Genomic DNA, 26,972 nt, shown 5'->3' with positions numbered 1-26,972 from the left:
GTCAACGACACAACCGGTAAACTAATCTTTGGAGTACAGTATCCTACAGTATCCTACAGTTCTGGGCACAGGGCCAGTGGTTGTAGAGGGGGCGGGGGGAGGGAAGGGAAGGGGGTGTATGGCGTCATACTGTCTGGGTACTTCAGTGTTCGGGGGACACGCGCTCCGGGAACAGGACACCGGTGACGTCTGAGCACCCCGAAACACAAGTGAGGTCATTATGACCAACATGACGTGAGAGGGGAGGAAATGTGATTCAGTTTCTATCCATCATTTCACATTCTTTGCACACTGTCCCCTTGCGAACGGGTGCCAGTGACAAGATTATTAACAAGGAGTTGTTTTAAAAAAAAAAAAAAAAGAAAGAAAGAAAAGAAAATCGTATCGTCTATTGCTACAGATGAACTACGTCTAATTTGTATTACACCCTCGGGGCAATTTGTCATCAGTCTTGACACTGCCAGGCTTTTCCTTATATTAGTTTAAAGTGTGTGGTGTGCTGGAGGAGAGCTGTCCTGGGAGGAGTCGTGCGTAAAGCGCATCTGGAAGAAACGGCTCTTGGATAAAAGCAGCACGCGCAGTTTTCACAGCCACTGCACGAGGATAAAGAGGCGCGTGCTTAGTGGAGCTCGACAAACAGCCTCTGCCTCTTTTCTTTCTATGAAGATCTAAGTTTTTAAGTGTTGTCTTGACTGCGACTCATTTCCAAATGGAATGCTGTTAAATAATATTGATATTGGGAGTCTTCCTGAAGGAGTGGGAAGTCGCACGGGTGGTCAGTATAAAAGGACTGGTCGCTATTGATTGGCTCACCCTCGGGCTCGAGCTCCAAGTGTGCACAGCCCTCAAGCGATGCGCGCGTGCGTGGGAGCCAATCTGTGGCACGAGAGTGACTCACCGAGTGCCTTTAAACCCAGTGATGGCTCCGTCGCGTCCGGCGCGCACTGGACCTACAGTTTTTTATTAGGGATCGCGCGCCACTAGGAAGTCATTTTACGCACGAGTGCCTCCAGAGCATCCCGACTTTGGACAGAGACTCCTGTTGCGCAATGGACATCTCCAACGAGACCAGGACGGTGGGTTTCACAGACTTGATCATGATGCATGCTCAGGGGCGCACTGTGGCCCCAGAACCAGGGTCCGCGGCTGCACCGGTGGCTCTCAGCGCGGTGTTTGTGGAGCGGATTTTTGGGAGCGGCGCAGAAGTAAATCTGATGGCCGTGCTGCCAACTCTTGTTCCTCCCGGGATTCCTGCCTTCTGGGACTCTCCACTGAGCCATGGTATCAATGTGTTTGTGGGACTGGTGCTGTGCTTCACTATGTTGGGACTGGGATGCACGGTGGATGTGGCTCAGCTCGGGGAGCACGTGCGTAAACCCATCGGGGTACTTTTGGCGCTCGTGTGCCAATTTGTAATTATGCCGCTCGTGGCCTTTTTATTAGCACTTGCCTTCTCTCTGGACGATGTGGCGGCGATGGCCGTGCTGCTGTGCGGCTGCTGCCCCGGGGGCAACTTGTCCAACATCATGTCACTGCTCGCACATGGCGAGATGAACCTCAGGTAACACCTTGTCTCGTGAGAGTCTGGGCGCGCACGCGTGGCTCTCCTAACCATATAATCTTCTTTCTATGCAGCATCATCATGACCATCTCGTCAACACTGCTGGCGCTCGTGCTGATGCCATTGTGTCTGTGGATCTACAGCCGCGCGTGGATTAACACCCCCGTGGTGGACCTCATGCCCTTCGGGGCCATCATTCTGACACTGTGCAGCACCCTCATCCCCATAGGGCTAGGGGTCATGCTGAGATACCGACACACGCGCGTGGCAGATATGGTGCTCAAGGTAACCCTCAGAAGGTGGCAGATGTAGCTGGTCGTGTTCAAACCAGGGTTGGTTAAAGCTCCAAATGCGCAAAGGCGCACTGCGTAATTCTGTGACTCTCTGAGCGACATCAGTGACAGGAAACGCTCCTCCTTCAGCTCATAAAAGTCAGGGCCACTTTGCTCCCAGAGGACAGTGATCATTATCAACCGAGCTCTTAAGACTATCCAAAGACAACAATCTGTTAACCCTTTAGAAACCTTGGGGAACTAAAGACAGAAAAAAGCTTAATTTGGGGTATGGGTATGTATGTATGTATGTATGTATGTATGTATGTATGTATGTATGTATGTATGTATGTATGTATGTATGTATATATCGGCTCTTCACAGAACACATTAGAACTATCAGGTTCAATTCACTGTTTCACTCTGACACTACAAAATTGTGAGTTAGACCGAGCTAAACCTCCACTCCCAGAGCTGCTCTACTCAAGAGGCGCTGACTTCTGTAGACACGGCTACCTTTAGTTGAAGCTGAAGTTGCGTAAAGTCATAAGAGCTTATGATGTATATCTAAACATGTTCATGTGTTTTAGGCCTCTCTGTGGTCCCTGTTGGTCACCCTGATCCTGCTGTTCATTCTCACTGGAGCCATGCTGGGTCCAGAGCTTCTCTCCACTATCCCTATCTCCGTGTACATAGTGGCAATCCTGATGCCCGCGTGCGGGTACGCGGCAGGTTACGGCCTCGCGGTGCTCTTCAACCTGCCGCCCAACAGTCGCCGCGCGGTCTCTCTGGAGACTGGCTGCCAGAACGTGCAGCTGTGCACCGCGATCCTGAAGCTGGCCTTCCCGCCGCAGCTCATGGGCGGTATGTACATGTTCCCGCTGCTCTACGCGCTGTTCCAGGCCGCGGAGGCAGGGGTCTTTATACTGGGCTACAGGTTTTACAGGAAAGAGGTCCTGCAGAAACCAGAGCCCATGAAGGACAGTGAGGACACAGACATTACCTACCAGAGATTTACCGACGAGGATTTTGACTCCTCCTACGGGGCAGTCACAGTGAGCGATCCCAACAGTATAAGCCTGGACCCGTGCCCCCCGGACCCCACCCCAGTGTGAGCTGCTCCTCCTCCTCCTCTGAGGAGGTCTACACTGAAGGACTATACACCATTCAGAGATCTAGTGGTTTTCTGGATGTTAACACAACTGCACTTTGCATGCTCATAAAGGTGCTTCATTGGCTGATTCATTCAGTGTCGCTCACTTTAAAGTAAAGTTTTGCTGCTTCATAGGTCTGTGTATCTGCTGGCACACCGAAGGCCCCACTTTGTAGGCCCCATTTGTCCTGGCTAGGGATAGTTTGCTCCATATCTCTCTACCTCTTTCTCCATTTTGAGATTGGGCACCAAGAATCAGGTGGCCTCTTGTTCATTCATAATGCTGGTGGCGTAATTTAACCTAGCCTAAATCTCTATACATGTTGCAAATATAATGTGGCAAAGGTCTCTTCATTCATGTTTGACACATATGGACCAAATGCAGCATAAGCTTTACTGTTGCCAAAAGCCATACATCTAGTATCAGGATTTTCAACCAAGCAGTGCCAAGTCATCATGTGCTAAAAGTATAATGTACAAATGTATAAAGTAAATACATGTATGTAATAAATCCATATGGAGCGTAAACGCGTGTGTTGGTGTTGTTGTTGATGTGCTGCTCTTTTTATGGTGATATCAAAGTGTCACACCTGTGCCTCATTACGTCCAGTGGTGCTAAGGCTCAGTCTAATTTATATAAACGGAGCACGTGCGAGCTCGGGTTGGTAACAAAATGGCAGCGTATGGAGCTGATCCTTTAGACAACTATTTCTATTCATATAACCCCTACATTGGCAGATACCCCCGCACCAAAGACGCGTGGAAATATAAAAGTTACATATCATATGGCGACGCGGAAGCCTTCAACAACCAGCAGCGCGCGCAACTCAAGTCCATCCTGTCCCAAATTAACCCCAAACTCACGCCGAGACTGCGCAAGGCCAACACCAAGGACGTGGCGGTGCAGGTGAACCCGAAGAGGACCGCCTCGGTGCAGTGCTCTATCGGGCCGCGGACTCTCCTCGCCCTGAAGCGGGACCTCCAGCGCCGGAAGAAAACTCCAGATCTTGGTTCTCCGAGCAGCAGTCTCGGCAGTCCCAAATTCCCCGATAATGTCCGATACCCCCGCACAATCGCTGTGTACTCCCCTGTCGCGTACCGGAGCGTCACGTCTTTCCTAGTGAACGAAAACAAAGAAGCTCTCGGAGAGACCCAAACTAACGAGCCATCTGATGACACTGACAAAGACAACAGCGAAGAAACGGAAGAGAATAACAACATAAATTCCACAGAACCGCGTGAAAAAACGGCCAAACCAAAACAGACAAAAAATGAAGAGGTTCAAACCACTCCCGACGGGTCAAAGGGCAAGACGCGCGTGCGCTTTCAGGTGAGAAAGTGGTGATACCAGAGACTGGGGAACCAGTGAGTCCAAATATGCACAACATCCAGTATGGAAAACGAACTGCAGGGAAGATGGTGGCATCACCACTCCTTAATACAACCACAGATGCAACCTGTGTCAGTCATGACTGATGAATATTAGATACTTGCTGGTCAGTTCCAGACTTCTAAAGTGGTCCACATTTGAACACACTCCTTGTTGTAAGATAATGTAATGGATTGAAAAACATTTAACAGGAGGTAGAAATGCACTTTGGTTTAGAGGGTGAACAGAATGGGTTTGTCACAATAGCATACTTCTATATTATATCAAGGTGTTATGTGGAAAATTGGATTTAGCCTTGATGGAGCGGCCTTCCTAGTCTCAGCATCATGATGCAGTAGCCATTATTACATGTAGGCTACTTGATCTTGGTTTAATCCAGACCACAAAGCGTTAACCGTGCTCCTTTTCAGTTTCTTGAACAGAAGTACGGATATTACCACTGCAGAGATTGTAATCTGCGATGGGAGAGTGCGTATGTGTGGTGTGTCCAGGGCACAAACAAGGTAAGATAAGATTGAGCATGACAGCAAAATCCCCATATGACCCCTGTCCACTAAAATGTTTATACTTTTCAGGTTTACTTCAAACAGTATTGTAGGAAGTGCCAAAAGGAGTTTAACCCATATCGTGTAGAGGACATCACATGTCACGTAAGGCTCTAGTCTCGTGTTCTGCTGCCTGTTTATATGAATGATAAAACGATAAGGGCTTTAATATCTTTTCAGAGCTGTAAGAAGGCCCGGTGCATCTGTGCAATAACCCCGCGGCACGTGGACCCGAAGCGGCCGCACAGACAGGACCTGTGCGGCAGGTGCAAAGGCAAAAGGCTCTCCTGCGACAGCACGTTCAGCTTCAAATACATCATATAGAAATACCCAACCTGCCCATTCATTCACATGTTGCATAAGACACGCGTTGGATCCTCCTTAATCGTGTATTTGCAGATGAAAAAAGCTTTATTTTTTTCCTTTGTTTGTGAATTAGATTTGTGATTCACGCCTGACATTTGGCAAATGTAATAAATGGGTATCTTGCACTCTGAAATGAGAAATGTTCATGTCTCCAAAAAGACCAATTACAAACAGTTGTATAATTAAGTACAGCTTATGTTGAGATCTGAAGAGATAACTCTAGACTCGTTTAAGTTGTCCTTACCTACTTGAGTTGCTTTAACTCACGTGGTGCTTGCCAAAATGGTTGAATGTGCTTAGGAAGTTATTTTCCTTATTGACCGGGACCAGTATCATTGTAAGCTATAAGGATCATTAAGGAAAGGAGCAATTATGCTTCCTTTCATGGCTCCTTCAGCATGGGAAGCTCAGGAGGATCCTAACCAGGGGTAGGACCACACCAGTGTGTTTTGATGTGTTTATTGCAGCTTTGCGCGCATTTCGTCACATTTTATAGAAACTAACTTTTAAACCACATGGCTAATTTGCATAACTATAAGCGCTGGGGGAAAAAAGCAGCTCCTCTGATGCAGTCAGCTTCTCTCGGACTAAAGGACACGACCCTGTTCAATCAAAGGTACATTTTTTCAGAGATTATACGTGTGCAGGTGGCAAAAATCTTGTTCGAGTCACTCCATATTACACCAATAAGTATCACACAGGGTACAGAGACCTCTCCAATAAATAATATTGAACCCCTAGTTTTGTGTCATTTTCGACCATGTACTGGTGATGTATTGTGAAAAGTTTGAACTGGTCATACTTGTTTCCACCACATGCATTCACCATTTGTAAATGTGTATAGCTAAAAGTCAAGGATTAAAACACTCCAGTTTAATTTATTGATTAGATTTTATTTATCCAGAGAAGGCTGGTATGTGAGTGAAGAAAAAACTGTATAATGCACCTCTACATTAATGCATTTTCCAGGTAAATAATATTTTTCATTAAATAATTAAGAACAGCATTCATATGTACCAAACAAGCAGGAAAAAGCTCTCTGAGGAATGAGTACAGTGACTGACAACCATGTGCCGCAATTTCCAAAAAGCATTTGGGTTTAAATCCAGCAGTCACAGCAGCACTATGGGCCATTCTGAGCGCATTGACTTCAACATGACATTGGGGGCGCTGCAGTGGTCAACCTACAGAGACAATAACCCACGCCCCTCTCATAAAGCTTTACATAGATACGCCAGGGACAACAGAATCACAGTGGACAGAAGGAATGCATAGGACGTGGTTTGGTGATTTGGTGCAACTGGAGTCTATAGGCCACACACGATCCCACAAGGCTCATCCCAAATGTGCCATGACCCCACTGACCACGACCCCTTACCAAGACTGACGGGTGATTTCTGAAGTTTGTGGTTGGATGAAAAAACAAACTTAAAGACTTAAATGTGGTCTTGACTTCCTCTCATCTCGTTGGCTTTATAACAGTGCATTACACAAAATACAAGGGAAAAATACTGGTTTTACACTATACATTTCTAAAATATATACAGAGTAAAATAAGTTATGTTTCCATAATGAGTTGTAGCCAGTCTGTATGCATCAGTGCGTGTATATCAGAATATCTCATATACAGCGCACAGTGGGACTAAAGGCAGCTACTTATTTGGTTAAAGAGTGAGTTTTGCGTCAGGACCTGTTGCAGCAGATCCAAAGACCATACATTTCTCTTTTTACAATCCCTGAGGGTGGACATCCCCACAGGGTTCAATACATGTTAAATACCCTAACATTTACAACCTAGGATGTTAGCTCTAATAAAAATACATTTCTCAAAAAAATATTCTTGCAGCAATCTTCTCTTTCAAGCATGCTTTTGAAAACTAAAGATTCTCTGTTGGACTCCTGACGCCTCCTTTGGCCCTCTCCGCCTAAGGCCCCTCTTTGCCCATAGGTCTGTGAGAAGGCCCAGGGCAGATCCAGCAAAAACTAAAGGAGCTCAGGAGCAGTGCATCCTGTCTCCGTCTTTTCAGGCACTCTACAACGACTTATTGCAACTGAATTTTGCAGATTGGCTTGTCTGGGAAACAATATTAGCTCTACTTGCTCACATATGTAATGATACAGATGAAGAGTCAGTTATTCCCACACATCCTTTAGCCCTTTAAAGTGGAGTCCCTCCTGAGCCCTCTGCCTGTCCTGGGACAGGGCAGGGGGCTCTTAAGTTCAGTCCAGTGTCCTGAGGCCTACAGCCCAGTGCTGATGATGGTGGGTGGGGCCTGAGCCCGGCTTAGAGCCTCGCGGATCTGCAGGTTGAGCTCCATGAGGCGAGCGCTAGCCTGGGACAGGTCCCTGCTAGGCCCCACCACAGCCAGGCAACCCGTCTGGCCCAGCGTCTGGTGCCGAAAGTAAATGTGCAGAAGAGTCTGGACCGCGTTGTCCGACTCGTTTCCAAAGATATCGTTTGGCCACAAAGACCTAAAACACAGCACATGCTTAGACACTGTGTTATCATTCATGTGTGAAAGTGGCTCTTACCTGAAGACTTTGACCTGCGTGAGGGCGGAGCTGAAGTCCCGCGCTCTCAGGGTCTCGATCAAGGACTGGATGGCAGTCTCGGTACTGGTGTGAGCGTGGTCCGACATACACACGTCCTCCTGAACATCTGCCTCTAGCTCCGCCTCCTTCAGACAGCTCTCCAGCAGACTCAGCTCCTCAGACATGTTAGTAACCTTAAAAAAAAAAAAATCAGTTATATAAGGCTGTGCATAATGCAAGTGTCTATATGCAAACTATGGATCTGTCCAAGTAAAACAAAGGTCTTAATCCAATATCAACTGGAAGGGCCAACCTCTGTGCTCCTTCTGTCAAAGGACTTAATTTCATTAAACACTTTAATCTGATTAAATGTGCATCAAGATGCAAACAGGATGGCCATTGACTGCAGCAGATATACTAACCATTCTTAAAATGTAACTACTGCTTAGCAGGCCTACATTTACAAACGGCTTTGAAAAGATTAGGCAAAAAAAATCTAAACCCTTGGCCAGGTGTCTAATGCAATTTGCCCTTTATAGAAAAAAAAAGATTAAAAAGAAGAAGAAGAAGAAAGCTCTTTTATCTAGTTCCACTATTCCACTAGTTCCAGAGTACAAGTCAGACATCAGACATCACCATTTAAAACCTACAACCCTGAGTTTGGTCACAGTCTCACCTCGGCCTCTCTCTTAATGGTGTCCACACGGCTGATGAGTTTACAGTAGGCCTGAAACAGCAGCAGCAGCTGGAAGTGCAGTTTGTACAGACGCCGACACAGCTCCAGCTCCTACACACACACATACACACACATGAACAGGACTGAATCACTGTGATCACAGACAGGCCCTGGGTTAGACACATGACGAAATGAAAAGGTTAACATGCGTTCGAGATTGGGACCATGGAGTAAAAGGTGAGTCTCTATGGCGAATACAATTAGTCATGAAATCTCAATTAGTGCCTAGTCCATCACCGGGACGACTGCCACAGTATTATTCACCCTGTGAGTGTTTAACAGGACAAATGGCCCAAAGAAAAAAGCTTAGAAAAGATCTATGGAGATTACTCAAAGTTATGGTCCTAATCGAGCAGAATATTAAACACAAATGTATCATTATTGACACATAAACATGCAAAATGTAACGTTATTTCAATAAATAAATATATTAACAAGCATCTAGGACTGGGAAATACGCATTGTCAAACACAAATAAAGCATTTTACCTTTTCAATGTTCTATTCCCTATTTATATGGAGCTTTTATTTGCAAAGACTAAAAATTAAAAATCCACTGCAAAGTTACCTTAACCCCTAATGTTTCCCATCATTCTGACACATTCATGTTTGGTCTTATTCCCAGCCCTTAGTGCTCTCCTTTCTGAAACCGATATTAGGAACACAGCCAATAGAGCCGGCTTCAGGAAAGCTTGTGATTGACGGGGAAAATAGGTAAATGAGATGAAGTCAGGAAAAATAACAGACAAGTGGACAGAGCCTGAACTCAGTATGAAGCCATGAAAAAAAGTGATGGGATGGTGAACACTTTGGCCAAAATCACGATGATCAAGAGTCCATAATATGAGAACCACTTACTGCCAGATTTTCCATTTGCTAAGCAAGAGGGTGAGCAGGTCACAAACGCACAGGGAGAGAAAGATCAAGAATTAGTGCAAGCATTGACACAGCAGCAGAGACACAGAGACCAGAGTTACATCGTTTCAAACAGGTCAGAAAACACACAGGCTCATGTCAGGCTCAAGACAGGCTTTTACAGAAAGAAAGAAAGAAAAAAGCTAAAGAGAGAGATAGAAGAGCGAGAGGAGAGCGAGAGAAGAGAGGCAGGAAGAGAGGGAACAAAGTGCACTTTTTAAGCTTCTGAAAATATTAGGATCTTTTTTAAGAAAATCTTTGGTAGGTAATTATCTATAATGGAGAGAGAAAGATAGGCAATTTAGACCATGCAACTGCAAAATGAAGGTCCTATATTATGCTCCTCTGTTTTTCTGAAGTCCATACACCTTGGTTTTGATCATTTCAGTGCTCATATTGCTTCACTTTGTTGCATCTCTTGGTAACAAGTGAAACCAACACCTTTTGTTTAAATAATAGATCTTAAAGCTCTTTAAAAGGGGAAGTACAGTACATTACAGTGCTGCTTAGTGGATTAATATATATTTAGCATTCTATTAATGTCATATTTACAAAATTATTATTTTAGTTAGCAAGAAAATTTAAAAGGTGGACATTTTTCTACAACCTGGGAGCAGTTATGGTAGCCCTGGAGGGATATGTTCAGGACAAACCCAATGGACAGAAATGTTATTAGGTTTCCAAGTATGTAGAATTATAGAGGAGAATGTTTGAATGTATGTTTGAAATGTATTTGTTACATGAATATTTAATCATATCATAATTAGGTTCATTGAGTCTAGAGTCTTCATAATGGGGAGTAAGTGCATGCATAACAGATATTCGTTAACTGTATTTGTGTAAATGTGACTTACCTGTGCATGAGTGTTGGATTTTTGGCTACTATCTTTGTCCCCAAAAGTCTTCCTGCAGTTGTCCAGCCACTATAAGATTCACAGGAGAGTTAGAAAAACCAGGCTCACACTGTAGCAGCATTAGCAAAGAGGAAACATGGTCTGGTAACATGAAAACGTGAGGCCCAATCTGCAGTACAATGCGCTTGTATGTGCATGTCATAAGGCAGTGCAGGCAGAAGATTTAATAAGAGTGTTGTACTTAGCGAATTAAAACAGGCCTGGGATAGTATCTAGACCTCCAGGGACCACAGCAGTCTCATTCAATTAGCGCCCTGCATCCCAGAACCCTTTGCAATCTCATCTCTGGACCCCTCCCCCACCCCCACCCCCTCCCGCTCCTCTCCCCCAGCCCCTCCCTCACCTAAACCATAACTGATTTAGGAACAGTTATTTTTAGCCCGTCAGAGCGGAGCAGCAGGAGCGGTACAGACACAGTGAGCGCTGGTTTAATGTCCGCCTCAGTGAGAGACAGGATTATCTTCAGCATCATCTGCAATGATGTCACCAGGACATTGGGCAGTTTACAGAGCTCTGACACAGCACTCACACCACCACAGTGCAAACTCAGTAGTGCAGCAGAAAGGCTCCTCAGCACTATTGAAGACAGAATGTCAGCTCGGGGAAGAACCAGTGTCAGAATATGCACTTACGATCTCGGCTGCTTCTCTCTTGTTGTTGTATGTGTCCAGGTGCTCCTGCAGCTCCAGTACACTGAACTTCAGAGTCTCCAGCAGACCACAGGACACAAGCTGAAGAAGAGAAACACATTTAAAACATGGATCTCCCTAATGTCTCACACAGTCCATCTGTGACCTCACCGTCTCAGCATCCAGCAGCACTGTGGGGCACTGGGAGCGCGATGTCATCACCTCCAGAGAGCTGAGGAACTGGTTCCCCATCCGCTGCAGCCGCTCGCCCAGAAAACGCACTGATGCATGGGTGATGGAGCCAAACTTCCTCTGGATATTCTAAATTTAAAGACATTTGTGTTGTTGTTGTTGTGACAATTACAGTAATAAAGTATAATCTGTATGAATCCAGAGCCAGCTTCACCTGGAAGAGCCTGGAGAACACGTGGAAGGTGTACACTGCGCAGGAGCCATCGGAGTCGGACAACATCTGGTTGACATGACAACGCCAAGCGTCCTCCTCGTTGTCATAGGCGACAGGCTGGAAAGCGGCCAATATGGCTGACAGGAAGGGAGACGGAGGGGGAGAGGCCTGGACCTCGGGGAAACAGTCTGCGTCACCTTCATCCTGACTGAAACAGAGAAATGGGCCAATAAGCTACAGCAGCAGCTCCATGGTGCAGGCTGTGAGGCTGAAGGACCAATGTAAACAACAACACATGCTCCGGCAGTAAACAGTAAACAACAGTAAACAGAAGCCCTCTGCTCCTGCTCCCTCTCTGTGTCGCAGTCAGTAGCTCCACTGCAGTGCTCTGGCACAATAACAACATACAAGCTAACAGCAATTAGCATCATGAAAACCCCCACTCTCTCCTCACAGGAGATACTCACAGGCCGCTGGGACCAAAGAGCCTGAAGAAGCACACAGAGTACAGGTATCTGAAACCCGCGCTGCCCAGCTCCGCCGCTGACACCGTCTCTGTCCTCATGCTCACCCCAAGTATCGCCTCCTTCGCCTCCCTCTCTCCCCTCTCCTTCCTCTCTCCCCCCTCTCCTCTCTCTCTTCTTGCTCTCAGCTCCACTGTGCTGCAGCTAACACTAGCGCACTGCTCTCCCATCCCACACAGGACTGCAGCGCTCCTCGCTCGCACTGATTCATGCTCTGCTTTGGCTCAACATAAATACCAGACTATCACCGACTTTTCTCTCCCACTCATTAATCCTCATACACAGATAACATCCACCATTTTATGCCCCACATTTGAGCGGCTTAGCGGCGCTCACAGATGGACATCAATCATGTATGGCTTATCAAACAAAAGACTCAGCACGGTGATGTAACTGGAGGTTATGGTCAGCTGTCCTAAACCAGTCTTTATTACAGTCCTTATAATGTTTTAGGTTAAAGCCTGGATTTATAGCTGTCCTTCAAAAGTAAACGAACAACCTTGAGCAGTGAGTGTTTGGAGGTGGACCTGAGCCAGTGCTGGCCCACCTTCAGAGTGACAGCGGGAGCAGCGCCAAGAAGAAACATCTATTTTCACAGAAGCTCTTAACAAATGTACTCAGACTTTTAATTAGGAGCTGCACACATACACAACAATTACACAACAATAACACTGGACTGTGGAATACACAGCCCCAACACTTTGTAAGCATTTAAGCAAGCTAAATGTTTTTTCTCTCCAACATAAAGTAACTTATAGAATCACAATCAAATATAAACATCAAACCTTTATCGATTTTTAATTCAATCAATTCTTTTGTGAACAGTGTCACTTTTTGTTTTTATTCTATTGTTGTACTGGAACTAAGAAAGGCCAAACATGCACAGAGGTCAGTGATATCAGTTTTTCCAGATGATGTCATAGAAATAAAAAAAAAAATCAGCTAAAACATGTCTTTAAACGTATTAGTTGAAGTGTCACACAAAATGAAATGACAGAAGCTCTAACCATAGCACTAAACGGTAATATGCAACAAAAATAATATATCCTTGGACTCATCCAAAAGCCACAAGTAAGAGCAAAACACAGTAATTTCCACACAAAACCTCATCTCAAAAGCAGATGAATAAAGTTGAGAAATGAGCAGCATTTTGTGCCAAGCTTTACCTGGACATCCCGGAGAAATCGCCCCCCTCCTCTTCACAGCGCTCATCCAGCTCCTTCAGGGCCTGGGTCACATCATTCTCCCACATGGACCCACAGGTGCTGTCCGGGTCCTGCTCTGGGTCAGGTTTAGCCTCAGGAGGGAGGGGTAGCACTTCCTCACAAAGAGAGCCTGGGGGTGTATCTATGGCGGGCGGAGGAGGGGGGGCGGGGTCCAACTCCACCTGAGGGTCCAAGACTTCCTCCTGTACCTCCAAAATCTCCTCCAAGACCTCCAGTACCTCCTCCTGAACCTCTAGCACCTCTGGCATGTCCTCCTAAGGGACAAATGTCAGAATCAATACTGAGAAGACAATGAAATTTAACACTTTTATTTTCATTAAACATTGTAACAATCCTACCTGTGCATCATCCAAGTCCTGACCGTCTGACGGGTCATGGGGATCAGAGAGGTCCGGCGGCAGAGGAGGGGCGCTACAAAACCCTGTATCTTCACTGACGCTGCTGCTAAGCTCGTCCACCGCAGTCATACTCACAGCATCCTGTAACGCACGACCACAAGAGGGAGCTCAGCTTGAGTTGCCTTCTTGTCCATACTATGATGAATTAGAGGGGAAAAACTACAGTACCGGTCAAATATTAGGACGCGCTTTCCAAAACAAAGTTACTAAGACAGTGATTGTTTAACATATCTTATTTAAAGACATGGCAAGGAATGCAACTGGAGTAAACTGAAGGAACAGCAGCTGTGATATTTCAGATTTGGGCAAAACTACTCTGACTAATACAACTAATACAACCACTAATTCTGGACCAAAACAAGACTAATCTTGGTTTAGCTGGAATAACAAAACAGGACTAAAGCTAAAGTCCAAAATTTGTTAAAAAGGTAATATAAAAATCTTCCACACAGTACCATTACCAATCTACATACTATCAGTGGGACGAGTACCGCGGCTTGAAAACCACTGTTACACTGTTACTGAATGCATGCCGATACTGGTACGGCCTTTTTATAACATGCATATTTCTGTAAAACTGTGTCGATGGCTTGCCTCCAACTCCTAAAGTGAACCGAAGCACGTCGCACACTTCTTGAATGGTCCCATCTCCTCTATGAAACTGGCTATGGATATTACTTAGAATCACATATTCATGTCAATGACACTTGAGGGAGCCTAGTCAGCGCTTTGGATGTTACTTAACTTCCTGCGAAATGGTTTTTCACGCCACAGAACATGCTAACATCCCTCGTGAGAAATTTAAAATGAACAAGAATCAATAAACAGAGCCGATATCAATCTATCTAGAGACCAATATCAATCTATCAGGGACATGCCGTTACAAAGTTGACCCTTGTGCCAATAAAACTGACGAGGCTGAGAGGGTGTGCGTATCAGGGGTAGACTGGGATGAATTGCAGTCCATACTTGTTAGTAGTGATTTATGGCTAGTACTGTAAGTACCGGTATGTGTAAATACAACTTTGTCATAGTGGCATCTAACCACATCTTTAGCAGCGATGGTGAAGGGCTTCTAGTTTCTCTATATTAGACACTTGCCAATAGACTAATTCGAGTGCCCATATATATATATATATATATGCGAAATGACAGTTACCATCCAGGCACTAATTGCTTTATTCCTGGCTTGTTTTTTCTTGTTTTATTTTAATGCATTAGGGAGCGGAGTGTGGCAGGGGGCCAGTACATCAGCTCGAGACAGCCGGGATATTACAGAAAGCTTTTAGAAGTGGTCGTCGTTGGCCCGTCCTGGAGCGAATGAGGAAGAGTATTGATGGTTTTATCTGGGGCTCATTTCACTAAGAGCCGCTGCTGTGATGGAGCTGATGTCCTTCAATTGCTCTTGAGACCAATGCAACGATCTGAGTTCCTAGAAAGTTACATGTGTGTTTGAGAAATGTCATGATAAAGAAGAAGAGAACAGAAGCATAATATGTATAGTATAAAAGCTGCCTACTAAGGTTGCACAGTATGATGCAAATTTACTGTTTTCTAGTGCAATATACAGAACAGCTGAAGAATTTGACAATTATTCTGGATCAATTTGGAAGTCCTAAAGTGATTCTGACAAATATATAGAAATCTAAAATACACTGTTGTGGTAATAAGCAGGAAATTTGGTGTAAAATAAATAAAATTGCAGCCCAAATAAATAGTGCATTAAAATGTGTAATATCTCACAGTATCAACCAAAACCATAAGATATTAAGTGTAATTACACTACAACAAAGGATTTTTACTCATCTCCAGTGTCCCAAGCTAAAGAGATGCAAATCAGACAACATAAAAATGTTAGTATAAGCAATAAATGTCAGTAGCAGTGGATAGCAAGCTGGTCATGAATACATGTCAATAATATGTTAATACAGTATAAAATCAAATGGGTGGGTTTCATTAGCTGGAACACCAACGCTTTTCCATAGACTGACTATAGATACTCACACAGACTGGAGCTGAAGACAGGGATAGAGGAGACTGTCCTTTAGTTTACATGGAGGGTTTAGTGCCAATTGCCATTATTGGAGGTTAGCAGTGACAGCTGACCTGAGGTGAGTTTTTGTTTTTGCTCCCACAATCACAAGAGCAAGCCCCATCTGCTTCAACTATAAGATATAAGACACATCTAAGCCCAAAGCAAGCAGAGGCAGAAAGGTCCATAGAAACATAGGCATGATGTCCAAGCTAAAAGTGATGAAGATGCTATTTAAGTGAAGTCAACCACCAAATGCCATCCAGCCTCCTGTACATGCATCTAACCAAGCAGCAGTCCCCCACAAGCAGACAGAGAGAGAGAGAGACAGAGAGAGAGAGAGAGAAAGAGCTAGAAAGCACCCGAACACCACAGTTTATTGTTGCTCCCCAATGATCGCACCTCAGGCAGCTGGCTGCTGGTGCTGTCTGAGTGGGCCCTCTCCAACATGGGGCTATCCAGGTGAGGGAGGGAAGGGCTATCCAGGTGAGGGAGGGTGGGTAAAGAGGAGGGCAGGACAGGGTGCTCCTCTGTTAGGGCACTGCTGGATGATTCCTGCGACTGCTGGAGGGAGTCCACATGGTTGGAAGCCGTGTCATCTGTGGCTGAATCACTGTTGAGCTGCAAAGAGACCATATGTGCTTAGCTTTAGTGTGGATACAAAACCCGTGAATTATTTATTTATATCTATATCATAACCCTGTGAGGCGTGTATGCATTTAATATTGTTTTGTATAGACCAATATCACATGTACAAAGCAAACAGACTAATTTAGCACAATATAATCAAACCCTGGGGAGATGCAGGGAAAATTCAGTTTCTAATTTCATGTTACTTTCATTGTATTTTGTTTCTGGCACCAATTATTTCCAACTCTCCCTCGTAAGTGAACAAAAAGGCATTCAGTACACTATCCGTTTAGTGATTAGGGGATAAATATTTGGTAGCTGATGCATGTAAAGTTGTTTTTGAAACATACAAAACACCAATTTAAGTATTTTAGTCTAGTGATATATATTTGAAATGTCTCTCAAATCATGCCAATATCAAGTAATGTTAATGTCATTCATACATTCCATCAGTGCATTTAACCATTGAAATATTGCGTGTTATAGTCTAGTACAAAACATTCTACATGTGTCAAGGACTATTAAAAGCAAAAACTCATTCTCTCACCGTGCACTACCCACATCAAGAAGAGCAGAAAAAAGAAAATGTCCCCATTATACGAGGTAAAGCATTGAACTATGAACAGCTTTAGCAGGCAAACAAGCCAAGGTGTTAGAAAAAAGCAGCAAAACAATATCAGGGTTGTAAGGCAAGTCAAACTAATTTCTATTAGTAGTAGTAATGTTATTAGAAAAAGCTAAAGACATTTTACAACAATTATATAGATTATTATAATCTATATAATTATATAGATATTACCCTGAATGCTCCTCCCAAGTATCTTTCATTCAAAAATATTTCATATCTTTTTCTTCTGTAATCTTGCAGCAGTGTTTAGTTGGTTCGTCATCAGAGGAAAGCAGTTTGAGTTAGGAAGCATTCCAACTCATTTCAATAAAAGAATTATACGATCTGTCTGGCTGGCCAAGTCCGGATGAGATGAATTGCAAGTACAAAAATATATTCAAATGTGAATTAAAAGCTGGGAGATTTACTTAACTTACCCATGGGACAAAATTACTACAGAGAGGCACAGAATTATAGTAAGGCTTAAAGGCAAAAAGCTTGAGCTTAAATTTTGAAGGGGCGACTACCACCAGCGCAGAAGCAAGCGCCTAGCCGTGTGTGCAGAGAGGCAGCAGGTCCAGCTCAGCGCACACAAACACACACACCATGCTAGCGCACTGTGAGGGAAGCATGGTGGGCACGAGTGTTTCCTGTTGGGACTTACGAGACGAGAGCGGTTGAGAATCTGGCTAGCGCTCAGTACCTCCTCCTCTGACGATTCGTCCGTGTCTTCGTGGTTGGTGAGATTTAGGCTTGGCGTGCTGCCTGAATACTGGCACTCCTGCAGGGATGGAGTGTCCCCGTCTCCGTCCCCTTTGTCCATACTCTCCAAGGAGCGCCGCCGGACACCCCAGTTGAAGTTGTCCATGCTCTCTCCCTATAAACGCAAAGAAAGTTTAAGGATAACACAGTTAAAAGTATGCAGAAAGAAAGAAAGAAAGATAATCTTTAAAAACAAAGCACAAGACTAATGCACTGTAATGGTTCTCAAACTGTTAAATAGCAATTTAAATTTATTTGTACAATATCTAAAGTAGATCACCTGCCTTGTAGGGAATGCTGATTGACAAGCACATTTGGTGTGCAATTTGCACCAGATGCCCTTCCTGACACTGACTTCCTAATTTATAGAGCCTTTCTACAACCTTTGCTAGATTGGGGTTAAATAATCAAAGTAAATACATAGCATAGGCCTGTGCTAATATCATCTAGTATGAATATAAATAGCATTACAAAGTAAATATGTTCAAATTTCTTACAGGAGTAGTAAAAAGTTTGAGAACCACTGGGTCATGTCAATACAAAATCAAAATGGATCAGAACAACTGCACAAATGGATGACTTTGCCCACAACACATCTAAACACCAAACAGCTATAACTGGTACATTCACAACAGCATTTGTGGATTAAAATAATGTCACTATGGCACTGTGAGGAACATGGAACAGAAGCTCTCTGGACCACAGGCTTACCTGCAACTCCTTGTGGCAAGAGAAGACAGAGAACACAAATGTTATTGGACCAAAGACAGACAATATTAATAACTTTTCAACAGCTGGGGTCAGAACACTTAGAGGACAGAGACAAAATTGATAGTGATATGAGACGAGACAAGTGTATCCATGTGGTTAATACCAAATCAAATAAACATAAGTGGGCGTTTTAATCAAAAGTCTCACCTCGGCATCTTCCAGCTCCACATCCAGGAAGTCAAAGTCCTTGAAGACCCCAAACTGTTGCTCACTTCCTGTGTCTTCTCCCTGTACGTCCTCTTCTCTGACCACCTCCTCCACAGTCGGAATGAGGCTGGTCTGCTGGTCCCCGGTGTCAAGATCTTCATTGGACGAAAACACCACCTAAAACCAATGATAAAACTTTATATTGGTGATGTGTAAGTGTATATAAGAACTACAGCACACAAATAGAACATGTAAAAGGCAATGTTTTCAGTGTATATCATTTACAGAGACCTTGTCAGAGGCTTTAGAGTACGAGAGGAGTCTTACAGAAGGATTTTTCGCAACACCCGATTCAGGACCACACAGAGACAAGACATTCATGAGCTTCTCTCTAGTTCGTCTCTACAAAAAGGCAGAAAAAAAACTTTAATGAATATTTATATCATTATGCATTATACAGTTATGCATTATGATACAGTGTGCTGTGGTCTTTTTTATTTACCAATGATATAGTTAACTAGTTTAATTAATCTCATAATAGGTTTTCAATACCTACATACATTTCAGATCAACTGCACAACACTGTTCTTTCCATTTATAGATGAACAGTTTTATTATTAAATTTACATCAATCTTGATACAGACCACTGAAGACCATTAACACCCCCTAGTTGCAACATTAAAGACCCTACATTTCTATCTGTATAGTATGTGCTCAAACAGTGAGAAGCAGGTACCTGAGAGAGTTGAGGCCTCTTCCAGCTAACTGGCACCAGACCGTTTGAGTTAGATCCAGACGATGTGGACGAGGTACTTCTTGTTACTGCAATGACCTGAGGCTTTCCATTACGGCCCGCTGCTGTGCGCTGGTCCCCATACTTATGCCCTATGATTGGTGTCTGTCGGGTCAACACAAGGTTTAGTCATGCATCTGTAACCATGCTGTAACTTTCTAAAAATCTGATCCAGTCTTGGTCCAGATCTAGTTCAGCTTCTGCTGCTACAGTAAAAAGAATGAATACAAAAGTTACCTCTGAGATATCAAAGTGGAAGTCCAGAGTTTTCCCTGGCAACTCTTTGGACGAGTTATTAAAAATACGTGTGAAAGCGATTTCGGGAGAGCCACATGATTCGGTGCTGTAGGAACGTTGCACATCGTCAGGGACAACGAGGCTGGCAGAGCGGGACACCACCAGTTTCAGGATGTTTTGGGCCTCCTTCCAATGTGGGCTCTACAAAAACATATTACAAATGCATAATTAGGTGTGTCAGAAAATCTTCTTAAGAGAAATAATTTTATAAACAAGAAAAATTTAGGCTTAGCTTTAGCATTTATTAAGTTATTTACTTGGATTTTCTGTCATGGACCAAAATAATAGTCACCAAACCATTTTTTATTTTTCCATGGAGTAGACCAAAATATGTTGTTTTTTGCAATTTTTTGCTGATGTGCCAGGATTTTTGTGTCAGACACCTCCCCTTAAACTTAACTAGCTACTACCACTATGGTTAGAAATGAGGAGATATCAAATATATGAAATGTAATGTGGTTGATAAATAGAGTTAAGGCTGCATACAGGGGCACATGCTGCTGCACAAACACAAAGCAGTGCGGGTAAAGGATGGGCCCAGGGCACTATGGTATAACAGCTGTCAGATGGTACTGTGAGCAAGAGGCAAATAATGCACTAGGTCAGGGCTAAGAGGCTCTTATAAAGAGATGTGCATCCATCAAAAGGACCCTTAACAATAGCCCTGGAAAAGAGAGTGTGGCCTTTCATGTTGTCCGCTTTTCTACATGACATTAGCCATTAAATCAAAGAGTATGGGGGGAGTATGGGGAGTATATCATATAACAAAAGTTAAAATTGAAATTTTTTTCAACAATATCATATTTATTCGTATCAATCATCATTAATTGTGTGTTTTTTTTTTGTTATGGCGCAAAGCCAGGATATGGGCACAACTGTCCTTAGTACACACACTGTCTTACCTGGACATATTTGCCAATGATCTTCATGATTTCCAGGTTAAACTGTTTGACAGGGGCTGCTGACAGCTCAATATAATTCAGCAGGCTGTAGATGATCTGTAAAAGCGACTGTTGCATGCTGGGAAGACCCTTCTCCAGCAACTGTAAGAAAAAATGTCAAATTATGTTTTTCTTCCTGGAACTTTCTGACCAAATTCACTCTGGGTTTAGCCTAGATTTAATCAGGTCCTGTCTTGGTTCAGGCCTGGAACAGTGAAAGTTATAGTCCTGTTTCAGTCAGAATTGCCCTGTTCTGTTTCGAGTATAATTATACAATACATACATACATACGTTCTCACAAGAATGTTTAAAAAAAACTGCAAATCACTGAAGCCTGCTATCCCCTATTAAATAAACAGTAATATTAAACGTCTAATGTGCGCTCACCTCAGCTAAATAAGTAACAAGATTCAGGGTTATGTCGGCAAAGGCCATGTGGAGGTAGCGGCAGACCACGTTGATCCAGTTGGTGCAGTCCCGAGAGTAGTTTTGTTTCCTATAGAGCGTCATCATGTGCGCCAGATTGGCCAAAGCATCAGACTTCTCATCTGTGCAAACCTTGGCTATTCTATCAGCCGTGTCCTTGCAAAAGGGAGTCGGGCTGTCAAAGTGCTGAATGAGGTGTGGCAGGAGGCACAAAATATTTAATGGGAAACCTGAAAAAAGACAGTACATTAGTTTATGTGTACAAAGGATGTGATATTGTGTGGCTATACAATGCTGAATGTGATGTTGGCGGTTTAATTTTAAACTTTTTAAGTCATATTTATTGATAACTAAATGACAAATTTATTCCTCATAAGACATTTTATATATATATGTATGTGTATGTGTGTGTGTGTGTGTGTGTGTATGAAATATTTACTATTGTTGACATTTCATAGTGACAACAATTTAGTCTGCAAAAAAGTCCCTAATTATAAGCACTTAAACAAGCAACTTTGTTTTTGTTCTTGTAATTTTAAAGTTTTAAGATTACAGTAATTTAGTGGTTTCAGCATCCAGGATTCCTAGAACTGTAATTACATTCATAGCTCTCATTTTTCTTCAATAAAGAGATATTCTAACATGTTTACATGTGCAAGCAACTAAAATAGTCAAAATGTAGTGCTTTCTTTATCATCTCACCTGCTCCTTGCGAGGGGTCCACCAGCGTGTGCCTGGACACACTGATGAGTTTGCTGAGCAGGTGGATGGTGAGCTCCTGAGTGGATGCAGAGGTGAAGCCCTTTAAGAAGAGCTGCAGGAGTCCAGGGAAACTGTACCACTTAAGTTTGGCCAGAACCCTCTCCAAACGCTCCCTGCTCTCGGCTTTATCCAGAGGCAGATGTCCCAGGAGCTTGTTGAGTAAGCGCAGGGCCAGAAGGTACTCAAATTCATAGTCTGACTCCAGCAGAGACGTGGCTATCCAGAACATTGTGGCCAGCAGATTTGAAGGGTCAACAGTCGGCATAGAGTCCACAGTGGGACCCCCTCCACCACCCTCACGTAAAGACGATAAGCTCCGAGTTCGTGCAAGATTTCCGTGGCTTCCACTGAGGCGATCAGCAACATCTAGTGTGTTACTTCGCCGCTTGTCGCCTTTTCGTTCTCCCATCAGGCTGGTGCGGAGAGAATTACTGCGGGCATGAACATAACTATACAGACCACCGGAGTTCAAGTTCAGCTGGCCCGTACTCTTCCGGTTTGCAGCGAATTTGGGCCCAAGCAAGTGCTCACGTGTGGGCGTCCTGCAAGTGTAACAGAAAATAATTTGTCAAGGGTAATTTATGCATCTATCACTGTTATTACTTTTACTACAAATGTGCCAAACTGAGTGAGGACTTACTGTGCTAAAGCAGTGAGGAGGTCATAATTCTTGAGTGTGTCTGCAAGTGTGTCGATGCCTGCCTCCAGAGTAAGCAGCAGTTCAATGACAAAGCCCTAAGGACGAGAGCAGTGAGTTAAAACACAACGAGAACAGGTTGTGTATATCTTCACCTTATAGATATTTGGTCAATAATAGTTTAGATCTATTTCATTATTATTATAAAGTCAATAACAGTGGATAAACAATAACTGCATCAAACAATTGGCAAACCCAAGTACTTCAGTGCCCCCTGACTGAAACATGTGTGTAGTCCTCACCTGCGCCTCCTCTCCCGGGTCTCCTACAGTCTCTACCAGTCGAGACAAAATGTCAGAGAGTGTAGCAGGGGTCAGAGGTTGTTTGAGGGCTCTGAAAATCTGAAATGAGCGTCCGGCATAGTGACGGGATGAACAAGACAAAGCTGTTTGTAAAGCCACTTCACTCAGCAATGACTCCAGTTGGTCACCTAAAACACAGAGTAAAATGAAGGTTGAAAGAAGAACACAAAATATAATGACTGGTGATATTTTAAGTACTGACAAAATAAGATATAAATTTGCTTTTTACCTGACTGGGAATGCTTAAAGACAGTAACAACATGTCTGGCAAAAATACTGAGTTGATCAGCACTTTTGATATTGGGGTTCTTTGGGGAGACATCTTCATGATTCCACAATGGACCACGTTTCCTAAAGAAAAAATACTGTTAATTCATTTTGGCTCATTTTTGATTGTATTAGTGTTAAAAGACACTACACATTGCTTGGATTTTGGAGCGTCATCATATTTATTTTTCACATCATTGACAATTTTGAAATCTTGAAGTCACACTACTTTTACTTAAGCTACCAATTTCTGATCACACCACACTTCCTCAGCATACCTGTTTTATTAATAGCAAATAACAAGTAGCAAACCCAAACCCAAACTCAAAACCATGCAATGTAAAAATACCAAATCCATTTAGACATTGCTGGAGGCAGGGAATGAAATGGCAAAGATGATAAGTAAAATTAAATTTGATTTGTTATTAGTGTTCATCCATCAAAATAGTATTCTGACCTTGTTGTAATGAATTCGATGAGAGCTTTGACTTTCTCATCCTGTTCAGCTGTAGCGTTTACTTCACTGAGGAATGAAGGAGACAGTTGGGACAGAGCGCTTGACCCGGCTCCGAGACTGATACTGGAGGAGGTGGAACTGGTGCTGAGGCCAGAGTCAGTCATCGGGGACGGGTGACAGTCAACTGGTAATGAGTCCTGCACTCCTGTGGGACAAAACAAAGTATTTGGTGGAAGTAGCTATAGCAGTAGCATGGGTTGAGTCGTAAGAAAACAGGAGGCATGCAAGTAAAAACTTGAATTTATACAAAGACAGAAATATGCTTATTCATGAAGGTTTTAAACAATCAGGATGAAGCCAAGTCATGACCAATCCAATCCTTCACTGATTCTTTACTGCCACCCAATGCTCTACATTGGTAGTGCAAGTTTTACATTCACAAATTTGTCACATGAAAGGTTTTTTTCTCTGTGATCTGAACACAATGTATTCAGGGTTGACAAGCACAAAGTAAACTATTAATCTATAACAACTACACCTTGAGGACAATGCATTAGATGATGCGTGAATGGATTTAAATCATTTGCAGTAGTTTAAAAATAGTTAAAAAATCTGTTCTCTAAACTGTGTTTTGATTAAATCATAATTTTAATTATACAGAGAAAAAGAGTAATCGTATCAAACTTGTCTTCACTGACCAGTGAGATTATACTCTGGAGGAGCAGGTTTCACAGTCAAGACTCGAGGCTCATTGAACTCCCGGTTTCGTAGAAGCACCATTGCCACAGACTGAACGCTGCTGTTGGCCCCCTGAACCACGAGAAGATGAAGGAGCAGACGCTTGCAGTGCTCATACACCTCTGGGTGCTGATGATCAAAACCTGAATGAAAATAAGAGATAGGATTAACGGAATGGAGGGGAAAAAAAGAAATTTAAAATATATCTAAAAGTGTCATTTTACCAATAAAAATGGCATGAAGCAAAAGGTGCAGGTATGCGCTCCATTCCACTTTGACACCGTGGTCCACAATGAGGTCTGTCAGTAGGATGACCGCAATATTACATCTATGAAAACACAAAAAGACAATTTATTTGGCCTTTTAGGTTAAAATAATATATTTTTTAGAGATATAAGATATGTACATTACTTACCTGTGCAGTGTTACCGCAGGGGTGTTTGTCTCTGGGAGATAGTCAACCAAAGGAGACCAGCAGCCCCCAGTGGGAGGGAAAGGAAGTGGCTCAGGTTGGTTGTGCTCCATCACTTTCAAACGCCAGTTAGCATAAAGTGGCATCGAGTCGCCTATTAGGAGAATTTACATATTAGTCTTACAAGGTTTTAATAAATCTTACTTATTTATTAAGACAATAAGTATTCTGAAACAGAAGTTACGTTATGTGAGAGTGGAGAGACTGAGCAAACTGTTGGAGTTGAGAAGTGTGTGACCAAAACCCAAATTGCAACACTACATAACATACCAGTAAGGTTTAAAATAACAGTGACTGGTGTAAGAAGTAAGCCTTACTCTTTTCTTCCTCATAAGAGCCTCCAGAGCTGCTGCTGTAGCGAGACTCCAGACGGTGGTGCTGTCGAGTCAGATTACTGTTCAGACCTCCATAGATCTCCAAGTGGGTGTAACTATTAAGAGAAAAAAAATATGTTTAATTGATATGGGGATAGAGAATAGCTTACCATTTCCATTCAAATGCTTTTTTTATATATCACATGACCATACTGGATTTTTTGAGTTACTAAAAATATAAATAAGAATGCTAATAGCTTATACCTGTCCTCCATGTTTGAATCCTTTATCTTGCTGTCATGATGTCCATCTGTTCCTGGCACCATTGTATTGCTGCTGGATGTTGTTCCTGAAATCACACAGATAAAAAATCCACATAAGAGCAAAATACTAATGAAAGTATTTCTAAAAGGTCCAGTGGTGACTAACCTGAGGTGACTGAGGGGATCTTGTAGCTGGAGGTGATGCGGTAGTACGGAGGGTTGTCCATGTGAGTGACAGCTGAGCTCACCGGCTCCGTCAAGTCCAACTCACTCATCAACTCCTCCAGCAACTGCATAGTCTTATCTCTGCCCAAGTAAACCACCACACGTTTCACCTGCAGACAAAGACAAGACAGGATGATTAGCGTGGACAAAGCTGGTTAGAAAAGCACACAGCATGTACAAAAATTTACCTAAAGATTATTTTTTTAAAACTAGAATTAAATGAGACAATAAAAAATGCATGAAACACATAAATGAAACAGTATGCAACTTTTTAACACATCACATGGTGTAAATATGTAGTGACTTACATAGGGCAGGAGGCTGGGGTCACTGCTGACTCCTGACATACTGATGAGGAAGTGTAGAATGATTTTGAGGTTCTTTGGCCAACTGTCCGCTAATGTGATCCATACGTTCTCAATCTCTGACCAAGCAAACTCATCTCCATACTGCAAAAAGTACAATATACATTTGCATCTCACAGTAAACTGGAGGTTAGACCATTTTATTCTCATACTGTTAATAGCTACTTAAATATTTTGTATTTTATTATGAGTTTTGATTGATGTGTCAGTCCAAAATCTTTCACAATAAATCTATAGCTCAAATAAAAATAGGCAGCGTTCCAACAGCCCTAGACCAGTTTACCTTAGCGGTCATGAACATGAGGTTGTTGAGAACCATGGCTGTGGCACGTGGTGAGCCCCAGCCCTCTCCGTGGAGCCAGCGCCGGCTGTTCACCATCATGATCTCTGGGTCTTGAACTTCCTCGTCCTCCTCTCCACTCCCACAATCCTCTGAGCGTCGTGATGTAGGTTTAAAATCAACCAGCTCCACGTTGTTCATCCATGGCAGGAGGTAGTGCAACATTACCTGGCGACCACCAGGGTGTGCTGTCTGGATACGTTGGCTCACCTCTGCAAAGTAGGGATTTTGGTTTGAATTGACATTAAAAAATTAAGGAGCGTAGCGAAATAATTAGGGGCAGATGCCTTGAATGTTAAGTGACAGTTAAGGACTGGTGTAAAAGAATATGAATGGAGATCATATTTACTACTAAAATAGTAAACAGCCATCAACCAACCTGAGAAGATGGGTAGTGTGAGCTCTGGGTATGTCCTTGCTAGCTCCTCAGACAGCTGATAATAAGACACAGAGTAAAGGTGTGGCAGTGCTGATGGATGTGTCAGGATGCCATCTGTCCGCTGGATCTCCAACTTGTGAGCGTAACGAAAGAGCTTAGGCTCCAAAATCTGAAAAAACATACATATATAGTTATTAAAAACGAGAGAGTTTATGTCTGTAAACTAAGACACTTACCTGTAACAGCTGCATGGCCACCTCATAGATGTCCCTAGAGGAATCTGCTGCCTTGAACAGAATTAGGTTGAGCAGCACCACAGTGTCAAATTGATAATCCCTGAAAGAGGAACCATGAACATTTCAGAGACAAATAATGCAATAGCTCATTATGATTCAGATCATTTGGAAAGAAGAAGTAC

The 26,972-nt window shown here is 43.2% G+C and overlaps 3 protein-coding genes across 15 annotated transcripts in view; 2 read left to right on the top strand and 1 right to left on the bottom strand.

Annotated features, from left to right (window-relative positions):
• The first annotated feature begins 158 nt into the window (after positions 1 to 158).
• slc10a4 (solute carrier family 10 member 4) lies at positions 159 to 3,441 on the top strand. The gene is made up of 3 exons (XM_020918692.2): positions 159 to 1,561; positions 1,636 to 1,846; positions 2,424 to 3,441. The coding sequence occupies exons 1-3, from the start codon at positions 1,050 to 1,052 to the stop codon at positions 2,946 to 2,948; spliced, it is 1,248 nt and encodes a 415-aa protein (XP_020774351.2). The 5' UTR covers positions 159 to 1,049; the 3' UTR covers positions 2,949 to 3,441.
• A 179-nt stretch (positions 3,442 to 3,620) lies between these two features.
• Positions 3,621 to 5,420, top strand: zar1 (zygote arrest 1). Its single transcript, XM_020918972.2, has 4 exons — positions 3,621 to 4,316; positions 4,787 to 4,879; positions 4,952 to 5,026; positions 5,102 to 5,420. The coding sequence occupies exons 1-4, from the start codon at positions 3,660 to 3,662 to the stop codon at positions 5,243 to 5,245; spliced, it is 969 nt and encodes a 322-aa protein (XP_020774631.1). The 5' UTR covers positions 3,621 to 3,659; the 3' UTR covers positions 5,246 to 5,420.
• Positions 5,421 to 6,159: 739 nt separating this feature from the next.
• Positions 6,160 to 26,972, bottom strand: part of fryl (furry homolog, like) — a 56,680-nt gene continuing 35,867 nt past the window's right edge. For 8 of the 13 annotated variants that reach the window (XM_055164875.1, XM_055164873.1, XM_055164874.1 and 5 more), the window contains 32 exons: positions 26,791 to 26,890; positions 26,555 to 26,723; positions 26,119 to 26,387; positions 25,779 to 25,919; positions 25,412 to 25,580; positions 25,247 to 25,331; positions 24,986 to 25,098; positions 24,612 to 24,762; positions 24,421 to 24,524; positions 24,157 to 24,339; positions 23,459 to 23,663; positions 22,964 to 23,085; positions 22,675 to 22,862; positions 22,376 to 22,470; positions 21,676 to 22,277; positions 20,935 to 21,203; positions 20,509 to 20,649; positions 19,547 to 19,747; positions 19,253 to 19,414; positions 18,807 to 18,917; positions 18,516 to 18,692; positions 17,500 to 17,712; positions 16,001 to 16,219; positions 13,507 to 13,647; positions 13,109 to 13,422; positions 11,419 to 11,626; positions 11,184 to 11,333; positions 11,016 to 11,114; positions 10,324 to 10,392; positions 8,496 to 8,606; positions 7,820 to 8,013; positions 6,160 to 7,759 (listed from right to left, as the gene is read on the bottom strand). In XM_055164875.1, the coding sequence (XP_055020850.1) occupies positions 7,528 to 7,759; positions 7,820 to 8,013; positions 8,496 to 8,606; positions 10,324 to 10,392; positions 11,016 to 11,114; positions 11,184 to 11,333; positions 11,419 to 11,626; positions 13,109 to 13,422; positions 13,507 to 13,647; positions 16,001 to 16,219; positions 17,500 to 17,712; positions 18,516 to 18,692; positions 18,807 to 18,917; positions 19,253 to 19,414; positions 19,547 to 19,747; positions 20,509 to 20,649; positions 20,935 to 21,203; positions 21,676 to 22,277; positions 22,376 to 22,470; positions 22,675 to 22,862; positions 22,964 to 23,085; positions 23,459 to 23,663; positions 24,157 to 24,339; positions 24,421 to 24,524; positions 24,612 to 24,762; positions 24,986 to 25,098; positions 25,247 to 25,331; positions 25,412 to 25,580; positions 25,779 to 25,919; positions 26,119 to 26,387; positions 26,555 to 26,723; positions 26,791 to 26,890 (5,707 nt within the window). In that variant the 3' untranslated portion in view covers positions 6,160 to 7,527. Of the gene's footprint in view, positions 7,760 to 7,819; positions 8,014 to 8,495; positions 8,607 to 10,323; positions 10,393 to 11,015; positions 11,115 to 11,183; positions 11,334 to 11,418; positions 11,627 to 13,108; positions 13,423 to 13,506; positions 13,648 to 14,735; positions 14,999 to 16,000; positions 16,220 to 17,499; positions 17,713 to 18,515; positions 18,693 to 18,806; positions 18,918 to 19,252; positions 19,415 to 19,546; positions 19,748 to 20,508; positions 20,650 to 20,934; positions 21,204 to 21,675; positions 22,278 to 22,375; positions 22,471 to 22,674; positions 22,863 to 22,963; positions 23,086 to 23,458; positions 23,664 to 24,156; positions 24,340 to 24,420; positions 24,525 to 24,611; positions 24,763 to 24,985; positions 25,099 to 25,246; positions 25,332 to 25,411; positions 25,581 to 25,778; positions 25,920 to 26,118; positions 26,388 to 26,554; positions 26,724 to 26,790; positions 26,891 to 26,972 lie in introns of those variants that run through there. The other 5 variants (XM_055164866.1, XM_055164877.1, XM_055164878.1 and 2 more) reach the window with 3 other exon arrangements.

The sequence above is a fragment of the Boleophthalmus pectinirostris genome, unplaced genomic scaffold (assembly GCF_026225935.1).
Source record: "Boleophthalmus pectinirostris isolate CB_2022bp ecotype Guang Dong unplaced genomic scaffold, ASM2622593v1 HiC_scaffold_7, whole genome shotgun sequence".
Taxonomy (NCBI): Eukaryota; Metazoa; Chordata; class Actinopteri; order Gobiiformes; family Gobiidae; genus Boleophthalmus; species Boleophthalmus pectinirostris.
Note: the sequence above shows the minus strand (reverse complement) of the source record. Positions and strands in the feature narration are given on the sequence as shown.

Coding starts and splice junctions, on each gene's coding strand:
- slc10a4 (XM_020918692.2), top strand. CDS start 1,050: ATGGACATCTCCAACGAGACCAGGACGGTGGGTTTCACAGACTTGATC. Junction 1,562..1,635: donor CATGGCGAGATGAACCTCAG/GTAACACCTTGT, acceptor CTTTCTATGCAG/CATCATCATGACCATCTCGT. Junction 1,847..2,423: donor TGGCAGATATGGTGCTCAAG/GTAACCCTCAGA, acceptor CATGTGTTTTAG/GCCTCTCTGTGGTCCCTGTT.
- zar1 (XM_020918972.2), top strand. CDS start 3,660: ATGGCAGCGTATGGAGCTGATCCTTTAGACAACTATTTCTATTCATAT. Junction 4,317..4,786: donor AGACGCGCGTGCGCTTTCAG/GTGAGAAAGTGG, acceptor GCTCCTTTTCAG/TTTCTTGAACAGAAGTACGG. Junction 4,880..4,951: donor GTGTCCAGGGCACAAACAAG/GTAAGATAAGAT, acceptor TATACTTTTCAG/GTTTACTTCAAACAGTATTG.